Consider the following 10,981-nt stretch of genomic DNA (forward strand, 5'->3'; position numbering starts at 1 on the left):
TGACCAGCAATTTTAGTGCCTGTTGGAGTTCGATTTCTTAAAGCCTGGTTTCTGATTAATCGATCCTAGACTTGTGTTGCTGAGGCGCCCTGTGTGGAGCAGCTTGTTAAGATTTTCTGTCAACACAAACATGTTCCAAAGTCAGCAAATCACAGACTGCGACATATTGACCATATTGGCTACCAGCGTTGAAGCATGCCAAGAACCCGCAGGTGTATGAGCCCGCACGTTGAAGATCACAAATACTGCATTAAAGCAGTAGAGTGAGTGAGTGAGTTGGGTTTAACGTCGCTTTTAACAGTTTAACGCAGTAGAGAGCTTACGTGTAACTGTTCATAGTGCAAAGCAACAATAATAATGGGTCAGAGAGACTTGACGCCCTTTCACTTAAGTGAAATAATCAAGAATGGCCCCCTGCTCCCTGAGGAATTGAATGGTGCACGTGAAACGTTTCGGGTGTGTTGGGGCGATAGTGTTTGGTTCCGAAAGCGTCCTCTCCCCGGTGGTCGTTTTGCAAAGGTGATACTTTCTTCTGACGACCGATTATAATATCTCATGATTCTTACTTTAAATTTGTTTGTATGAGTATATGTTTACACATTTGCAATTCCTTATTCTAAGCCGAATCACATATTTACGTTTACTGCATATATCGATATTAAACACAAGACGCATCCTATCTAAATACACACAATGAACACTTCAAGTTTATAACATACATCAGCAAACACATATTACTAAACACGGATAATGGGATATGTACGTTTTAGCGAAATGCATTGTTTTAGCATGACGCATCATTTGTTTTGCAATATGTGGTGCATGCGAAAATGACGGTGCAGCCAGCCATTGTTTGAGAAAGTGATCAATGAACTACATGATCGACTGGTGACAAAGAAAGCTACTTCATATTAACCTTTAAAAAAGAACATAAAACAAATGGAAATAACGCTTAGTTGCCTTCAGTCGCAGCACCATTATAACCACATTGGGTATCCGACAGCCGTCCAAAGAGGGTTGAAGTATTGTGTTGTAGCCAGTATGCACAATGTCAGCGAAGGTGGCATCCACGGATAGGAAGGTTGCATGGACACATAGCCCTTCATCAGACAACATAGGAAGTCTGTGGACTGATTTTACACAGAATACAGGATGCCATGGTTTTAATAAACTCACACCTGGACGTAACTACAGAATAAGATGGTGAGTTGAATATATTAGTCCTAAATCCTAAAAATAGATAAGATTGGTACATATGACGTGAAGATCCGGGTAGAGAATCTCTCACAGACGGTATCTGAACATTACAAGTAATTGAGTAGTGGGCCCGTCAAGATCCGGGTTAGAATAGGTCTTCAGCAACCCGTGCGTGCCGTAATAGGCGACTATGCTTGACGGGAGAGGCGACAAACTGGATCGTATGGTCCAGCTCGCTGACTTAGTTGATGCATGTCATAGTATCCCAATTGCGTAGATCGATGTTTATGATGTCAATCACTGGATTGTCTGGTCCAGACTCGATTATTTACAGACCGCCATCATATAGCTGGAATATTGCCGAGTGCGGCGTTAAACAACAATTAAACAAAGTTAGTGATATGTCATGTATTGCGTTAGACATATCATATATTATAACAATATGTGTACTTACATTACGCCTCCATGTTCAAGGTTCATGCTCAAAGCGATAACTTAATAACGCCGGGCAATGGATCAGTGTGGGCTCGTTTATCATTCTGTGCTCCCCTGGGATCATACAACCTAAGCTGCCTGTAATGTGCTGGAAGGTTAACTTTCACATTACCACCTCATCCCACCGGGTACCTATTCACTGCTGGGTGAAGGCGGCGATGCTTGACGTAAGAGTATCCCCTACTGTTTATATATATATATATATATATCGTAGAAACCGCATTTGAATGTTATACATTAAACATAACATAGATCATTGGCGTTGGTAACCTATTATCGATCATTATTGTGACTGACAGCATCGTACGAACTACTTACAGGTCACAAATGATAATCGGTATAAACATAATAAATAAAATAGAAGATGACATGGAAATATTGTTGTTTAACACAGTTTTAATTGGCTAGTGCTTTCAACTCGTACCACGTATGAGTCTCATCAGACCATAACTGAATAACGGACATGAAAGCGCCTGAGAGTTAGAACTTTACTGTGCTGTAAATATATCAAAGCCCGTTCCCGATTTTGCTTTCCACATGAAAGGGAAATACTTAATAACTGTGTTTTAAAAGATACATATTTTCTCCCTTTCGTGTGTAATGCAAAACGCGAACGGTAACGGTAGACTCTTAACACTTGATGTGTGTTCCATCTACTTGGTGACCCGTGAAGATCCGGGTTAGAATAGGTCTTCAGCATCCCATGTTTGCTTTAAAAGGAATTATGCTTGGCGTAACTAAGGGGATCGGGTGGTCAGGCTCGCTTACTTGGTTGATGCGTGTCATCGATCCCAATTACGTAGATCCATGCTCGATTATTTACAGACCGCCGTCATATAGATGGGATGTTGCTGAGTGCAAAAAACAAACAAATTTAACACTGAGTTGGACCGATTGGCTAGCTTTATGAGAGAAAAAATTGGCTCGTCACACAAACAAAGCCGAGGTTTGATGCCCCACATTGGTACAATATGGAATGCCCATTGTTATGCCTTCCGCGATGATATTTAGAGAATATTGCTAAAAGTCTCGTACAGCTCTATCAGCTCTTTATTAATGCAACGAAACACGGAAATCTCCAAACAGATAGGCTCCAGGAAAGAACGTGTATAGACAAACAAGACTTTACAGATTACAACTTAACTATGAACATAATGTACACCTCTCCAACATGACACGCTGAGAAGACTGAATGATCTCCGTTGTTAAGAAACGTCATGGCACTATATCAGCGGATGTTTTACAGTTATAGTTTACCTGTACCCAAGTGTTACCTTACAAATATAATGACAAGGTCACTGTTTGTCACAAAATCTTAACACTTCGGAGAATATTTCATTTGATGTGTTCTTAAACATTATTTATAAACACATATGCCCAATTCAATTCTTTTTGAGCTTAGAAATCTGGGGCTTTGAATGTTTTGATGTCAGGTAAATTGAAGAAGTAAACTTGAACTACTTATATTTAAACCACACAAAGTGCACAAAGTCTGTTGAATGTTGGATGTCCTCGATGTAAATGTAGGTTATCTAGGAGTTACTGATCATGAATACTGGGTGAAATATCCAATTGTCATGTATAAAATATTCGATACAACACAAACGTCAACGCCAGAAAATAACCATTTTTGGATAGCTCTTTCTCGATTTCGTTGTAGCTCACAATATAAGTATATTGAAAATGGCAGATGCGTATAAAGGAATAAGAACATTTTAGATTATGTAACACTATGTAATTTGAATGAGAATATTACCTTGTACGTGTTTGTCTGTTGTACAGTGATTTAAAAGACCATGTTTAACTGAATCCAAATATAAAATATATTCCGATGAAAATGTTATAAGATGTTTTCTGTTCATAGTCCAAGACATGAAACACAGAAATGATATGATGAATTTGTAATTATAGTACTCATCAGTTATGAAGATTGATGCGACTATGAAATGTCTATTCTCCTTTTTCAAAAAAAGGTAATTTCATAGTCGTACGCCAAAGCATAGCGTATAATTTTACTCCATACACACCACTTGACCTTACAAAGTAACATGTCCAATTGCGGTCCTGGCGATGTCGGCAGGATTGTAATTCAGAGCCCGAACAACGGTGAACAACATAGGTAAAGAAGGATTCGTGGACTGAGAAACGTCGATTCCAGTTTTCATATAGACTAATCAAGGCAGTTGTTACTTGTTTGCCGAAACAAGAATTCATCATTATTCAACTTACACAACTTTGACATTACAGTGTTACATGGACAGTTGCGGTCCTGGTGATGTCAGCGTACATGTCCTATTCTATGACGAAGGAGTTGATGAACTACTACAGATACCCAGTGATCACCAACACAAAGATGGAGGTTCTCGAGGAATTGCCTTTCCCAGCTGTTACCTTCTGCAATCAGAGTCCGTTCAACCTGAGCAAAGTTAGAGCAGCTGATCCTCATCTTGAGACATACTTCAATAAAGTCAGTTTGTTGGGCCAATTAACAGGAACCTTGAGCTTAAACTGGAGCGAACCTGGATTTGATCGGCCTATTTATCGAGAGAGTCAGACCCTTGACTGGTGGAGAAACATTCACATGAGCCCAGAAGTAATGTTTTACATGTGTTTGATGAATAGTGTTCCATATAGTCCATGCTGGTCGTCGATGAAACCTGTGTTCACCACTTTAGGCTATTGTTCCACTTTCAACTGGAATGCTTCTGATGTAACTAACGTGCGAGTAACTGGATCAGAAAACAATCTTCTCATGTACGTCAAAGTTGACCAGTCCAACTATGTGCTTGGTTCTCAACTTTCAGCTGGAATGAAGGTACGCTACATGATACAGGACAATGCATAGACTGTATTATATTGGAATCGAGATTTGTTTCAATAATTACATCTTAACATTGAAAATGAAAGTTTTTTAACTCTGATTTACAGAGGTTTCCTGTCATGTTTCACATTGGTTTTAATCAAATAAATGCAATCGAACAATGATAATTATGAGTTAGTTTTGTCTTTGTATAATCAATAGCTATGTTTCAATGATTGAAGGTGATCCTGCACGATCCACGTACTCATCCAGACGAAGCGCGAACCTCTTTCCTGGCAGCTCCAGGTTCAACAACTAATGCTGTTGTTCAGAGATCAACGGTACGTAACTGAATAATAATTATGATATCCAGTACCAGTGTGGCTGGGGTAAAATCCTACCAGTAATCATGTGTTGGTTGATATTTTGTATCTCGGTGAGTGTTCCATCATGCTCACACGTCATGTCAACCACAGGTTTCCCTGTTTTAGACTCGAATATTATCAGGTCCTCTTGACAAACCTTAAATAGTGATGGTCCCAGCGCAAATCAACATTCACGTTATCTATGACATACAAAGCACACATTTCATAACAGTACTATGAAGCTTTCAATCTGTCATTCACAACCAAACGCAAAACCACTTTTGGCTTATCTTTCCCATTTGACAGCTGAACCGATTTGTTTTGTGGCATTCGTTGAGCCTAATATGTTCAGTAGGCTGAAAGAACGACTTCTCGGATCAGCGAACATTGAGTTTAATATACAGTGATGTTTGCTTTATGTACCCAAACCACAATGTTCACCATCATAACCGTAAATAACACCTACGCCATGCCACGGATTGCTAAACATCAAGTATAGACACCGTTTGCATGCTGCAAGCAGGAATAACCCAAAATAAAGCTGCCAGACAGTTTCATGTTCATCGAAACACAAATTTTTCAATTTGGAGACGTTATCTACAGCAGGACAACACACGTGACTTGCCACGTGCTGGTCGTCCACGTGTGATGTCACGTTCAAAAGTCAACTCTATTTAGTTGGTTCATCTACGGAATCGATACAAAACTGCCACATTAACACATCGAATAATTCTTTGGTTGAGACCAATTCCTAGCAGAACCGTAATCAACCGGTTGAAGGAGCTCAACATCCGGTCCCAACGTCCAGCGATACGCCCAATTATGCTTATTATGTTGTTATCCGCAACAACATATCCTTAACAGCACTTTTCCCCTTGTATAATCAGCTTGACAAATATACCAGGGGGGAGAAATATGCCATTCTCTTTACTGTTTTATCTCTGGAACTTGGACGAAATAATCTACTATAAACCTATTATTCACCAATGAATTTGGACTTGAATATGATATAATGACACCTGTTCTGTTGCAAACAAATCCTCAGTCCTCAAGTCCTCATCGCAGAATATTTTCGTTTGTACAATATACTCAAAGAAAAAGGTAATCTTCTTCATGTTTAAGAATCTATATAAGTCTGCCTTTCATATCATTGGGCTGAAGATAAATGCAGTGGCTTAGCTGCAAATGACATTGTATATATAATACATATAATATATATATAATCCAAAACTGGGTCCCACAGGAGATATCGCTTGGGTGTGAAGGGTGTGAATGAAATTGCATCACAATGCTATGCAGACCATTGTGGCGTCATTGGTCAAATGACATCACTCATGGCTCTGCTACTGAAGTTGTTAGCAGTACGTTTTACACTAATGACACTGCTCATTACTGTCTACAAACTGAAAAGGTTGGTCGAATGATGTTCAATGATAAATAAAATCTCACCCTCGTGTCTTTTGAGATCAAATGCATCAACACTCGTTGATAAAAAATGGAAAAACTCGTGTTGATATATTTGTAACATTGTAGTTAAGCTATTCTATGTATGCAAGTTCTGTTACAGTACCAGTACTTACCTCCGCCCTACCAGGCCTTAAAGAACCGAACATGTCTGGACACATTGGCGCCCTCATTTAACAACACCCTGCAGTACTTCGACACCTACACATATGAAAACTGTCTACGAGAGTGTATCACAAAAATGACACACGGTGAATGTGGTTGTATCACACCGAGTGATAATGGTAAGCTAAACGATCATGCGAATTGCAATTCAAAATGTATTTTTATATACTGAACCGCAAAATAAACGTCACTACAAGAAAATAATTCATAAAACGAATTGTTGCCAAACAACAGATCACAGCAACGATATCAGGCCAACAACAGCATGCAGTCTCCCTACAGACCGATGTCAGACTAATGTCAAACACGAGATATCTAAAAACAATGCATTGATATTTCAATGGGAAATTTTCATGAATTATTTTCATGAAGTGACGCATGAGCGGCTTGAAGTGTATAAGAAGGTCATCTTCAATAATGTTGTTATATTTATTTACTGAAATGCTCATTCTGTCCTTGTCTTTTCAGTATTTGTGTACATGTATGCAGAATTTGGTATACCTTTGACAAATCTTCCTTAGATTATGGCTCTAATTTCAGGTACTATTGGACAATATTGTTCTATTCATAACTTCACGACATGTTATGGTCCTGCATATGGTAAGTACGAACCTGTCCTACCTTAAATCATTAAATACACACACAACAGACTGACTAAAATGAATAGGCGTCTGCCCTGAGTCACCGGGTCAAAATCAGGATTATTTGAAGGAATGACTGCAATACAGACGCTAAAAATAATATACTTGAATGTTTTATAATTGGATTTAATCGATATTTTACAGTTTTACATTTCTGGTCTATAATGTATTGTCAACTTATGATGACAGAAATGAAGTTGACACGCAGGTGAACCAATTCATTGTACGAATATTCAATGAAGTGATATTAAAACGAAAAACGTTATCATACAAAACTGAAAAACAGACACGTTTCATTTAAATGACACGTCCTACCTTTATTAGTGTTAACCGAAATTACCAAAACATACGCCTTCCTTCCAAGTATCAATGTAAGGTAAGACTCAGATAAACTGTCTGTTTGTCTGTCTGCTGCATTATGTTACCGATAGGGGCAAGGATATCGCGGAAATTAGGATCCTCAGTATGTTTCACTTAGAATTCGAATTGGTGCTTCTCGCCTATTGGTTTGGTTGTGGCCACACTCCCATGCTTGTCACTGTTAGCATAACCAATTGAAATTTAGGTCTAAGTCAACGAAATTGTGACATCGTTTTGACAATAGTTTCAGTGCACTTGTATTTCCTGTTAAATCATCTCACAAAACAAAATTACTTGAGACTTTCTTATCCTTTGAAGTGTATTATGTGAACAGGTAATGCTTGTACAGATGCCTGGTGTTGCTACATAATATACCGTAAAGGACAATGATATAGAGTTTACTCAGTTTCCACATCATTCACAGTAAACATCCCATACATATCATAAAAAGGTGTAGTGTGAAACTACTATAAAGAAACATATTTGATAAATGTAAGTAAACTAAGGTGAAATTAGAATACCATTATATACATGTCACCATTAAATAGCATGCATAAATCATTGCTAAAATCATACAACATAATCATATATTCAAGCACTGTTTTGTTGGTCTTAAGGTTTAATCATTTTTTATACGGATATTGATGTCCCACGTTTTGACATGCACTTATATTCTGCAAATAACTACTGCAATATTACATGAAAACTTTATATGCATTAACATCAAGTTGTTAATGATGACACATTTAAGGTATTTTTAGTTTTACATGTTTCAGAATATGTGATGAGGAATGCGACGATTCAGAAAGAATGTGCTTGTCAACTTCCCTGCTCATTCGCGACATATGATGTTAAGGTATCAGCTTCAAAATACCCATCAGATGTCTCTGTGAACATGCTCCTGGATCTTAAAATTGCTCCAGATGAGGAATATATCAGGTAATTATTTTACGTGCAATTCAGTAATATATGATGTTGCTTTGCTATGGAACGTTGCCCAGGATCCGATCACCGTTGCTTTAAGTCCAAAATTTGAATCTTAATCACAAGAGATGCTTAACAGATGTCAGCAGAATACTTGCAGAGAACAGGGAAACAATCATTGGAAAGTCTCATCCTATACGTCGCTAGTCAACGCCACTTTTCGGATATTGCTGTGTATTGACATTGCAACTTGTGGCGCAATGATGGAACGTGTAATGATTCATTGATACAATCCAAGCTGCTGTATTTTCTGCCCTCTGAAGTTTATACAGTGATATTGAAACTCCATGACATTTAAAATGTCCCCACATTCCGTACATGCTAATGTCACTTCACTGGCTGCCAGTTCAGGCCAAAATAAAGTTTAAAGGATTCTGACTCACATTTTAGTGTCAGCATGATATAGCACCACGTTAATCGGTCAATGGAAGAGAATTATCAGTGTAACGTATAAAGCATATTAAATTTGGCGTAAGTGGCAACAGAGCTGTTAAAATAATATGAATGAACCACTAAAATCAGTGATGACACCAGGTGTTCACGTACAGGGAAAGCATGTCTTTTCTCTACCGGTAGCACCCGCCATGCACACAATTTGCATTAAAAGTATTTATTGCCTGACGTCGCACAACAGTACTACTGCCATGCGACGGCGGCCTGTGAACAATCCAGAGAATCAAGTGATCGATGCACCAGAAAATCCAGTGACACGATTAAGATACAAAGTTCCTAAAAGGTACCTAATAGCTACTCGTGTGGTAATCTCCATGGGAAATTCTTCCGATGTAAATAATGCAAGCATCTGCATAGTTCTATTAAATTTAACGACACAAATCACTATCATTTCAGAGAAAACTATCTCGAAATACGGATTTACTATGCGGATCTGGTCGTCCAATCAACAGAACAGATTCCACGGTATACAACAGAGACCATCATAGGTTAGTACACATACATGTGTATGTCACATCCATCAATATTACTTCGTTGCATCTGTAGTGGGCCATGCATGAATTACGAAGTACAGATTCACCATTTCATATCAATGATGATGTCCAATCCTCGCCGTCTCTGAATTGAAACCAACAGCACATTCATTTTCATCACGGGTATTATTCAAAGTCGATAATGATTAAATAAATGCTCATATATACACGTACACCATGCCAAAAGTACATTGGTTAACACATGTAAATTTTCAAAACAATATTGCCATTTCACTGCGAATTAAAAAGCTCGCACTTATCAACAGTTATATATTGTTCCACAATTTTATCACTGGCACACCAGGCGCAAATTTAAAGGGAAACTTTGAATACGTTTGGAAGTTAAGGTCTATTAACGAAACCATATTCGACAGAAATAAGAGGAACACTTATGACTGGTTCACTGATTATTTGAAAATCGAAGACAAGCATTAATTAACAACAATGCGAATTATGAGGAAGGGAATATAAAAGCAGGTTACCTCAGGGTTAAGTCCTAGGGCCACTTTTATTCATGATTCATATAAATGACATTGTACAGAAAAGTAATTTATCACATATGAAACTATGTCTCTATTTGTTGTCATATAGCCTATACGATAACATTTGCAGACGTTTTAATTTTTTTTGTGTTGAAACAATACATGGATTGGCAGACAAATGCAAGATATCCTTTGTCAAAAGTCAAAAACACAAAACAGAAACAATGCCAATTGTAACCAGGTCAATGCACCATTTCCCATGGGTGATAAATTAAGTTAAAAGAGTATTATATTTACAATCATGTAATACCTGTGGATGTCTGTCCAATTACATTAACAGCACCGCAGTGTAACCGAGTTGGGATTCCGGGTGAGAATACGTCCCCGGCGATGTATGCTGGTCTAAAAAAGGTGACGTAATGGATCAAGTGATCAGGCTTTGTGATTTGGTGGCATCGCATCCCGACAGAGTGGATAGTTGCTCATAATATCAATCACTTTATAATCTAAACACGATTACGTACATGTTTTCGTTATATATTCCGTTGCTGAGTGCGGCGTTAAACATCAATCAAATAAAGAAACTGAATAAAATAGTCTTAAAATCAGCTTGTGTATATATTTTGTGTTGCCAGGTAATCTGGGAGGTCAGATGGGCATCTGTCTCGGAGCCAGCATTCTGACTCTCACAGAACTGGGAGAGTTCCTCCTGTTTCTTTGTTTGACCATCTTCAGAAGACGTAAACACGGCGGCGAAGCCAAGGATATCAAACCCACTGAGCACTGAAGCCAAAGGCATTAGTGGAAGCTGTGGTGCCAATGAAGACCAGATTGGATTTCAACTTCTTTATTATGTTGACGTGTGGACTTCTATTTTCTTTCACAACTAAAATACTGTAGCAGCTAATTATCCGGCATGATGATGCCTAGAATGGGTGAGCACGGAAGGAGCGGACTTTGCAGATTTAATGTACTTTTAGCAAGTCGCAAATGGCTATACACACGAATACGCATGTCATAACTTTACTTACACACTGTACAT

The 10,981-nt window shown here is 38.3% G+C and overlaps 1 protein-coding gene across 1 annotated transcript; it reads left to right on the top strand.

Annotated features, from left to right (window-relative positions):
• The first annotated feature begins 4,003 nt into the window (after positions 1–4,003).
• On the top strand, positions 4,004–10,726 carry LOC124141905 (acid-sensing ion channel 1-like). The gene is made up of 6 exons (XM_048387720.1): positions 4,004–4,285; positions 4,735–4,833; positions 6,425–6,605; positions 8,264–8,426; positions 9,321–9,412; positions 10,575–10,726. The coding sequence occupies exons 1-6, from the start codon at positions 4,007–4,009 to the stop codon at positions 10,724–10,726; spliced, it is 966 nt and encodes a 321-aa protein (XP_048243677.1). The 5' UTR covers positions 4,004–4,006.
• Positions 10,727–10,981: the final 255 nt, after the last annotated feature.

The sequence above is a fragment of the Haliotis rufescens genome, unplaced genomic scaffold (genome assembly GCF_023055435.1).
Source record: "Haliotis rufescens isolate VD_foot unplaced genomic scaffold, xgHalRufe1.0.p SCAF_7, whole genome shotgun sequence".
Lineage (NCBI taxonomy): Eukaryota > Metazoa > Mollusca > Gastropoda > Lepetellida > Haliotidae > Haliotis > Haliotis rufescens.

Bases quoted from the DNA above. Each gene is read 5' to 3' on its own strand.
- LOC124141905 (XM_048387720.1), top strand. From the start codon at position 4,007: ATGAACTACTACAGATACCCAGTGATCACCAACACAAAGATGGAGGTT. The intron at 4,834-6,424 runs GTACGTAACTGA...GTTCTGTTACAG, and splicing joins CTGTTGTTCAGAGATCAACG to TACCAGTACTTACCTCCGCC. The intron at 9,413-10,574 runs GTTAGTACACAT...TTGTGTTGCCAG, and splicing joins TACAACAGAGACCATCATAG to GTAATCTGGGAGGTCAGATG.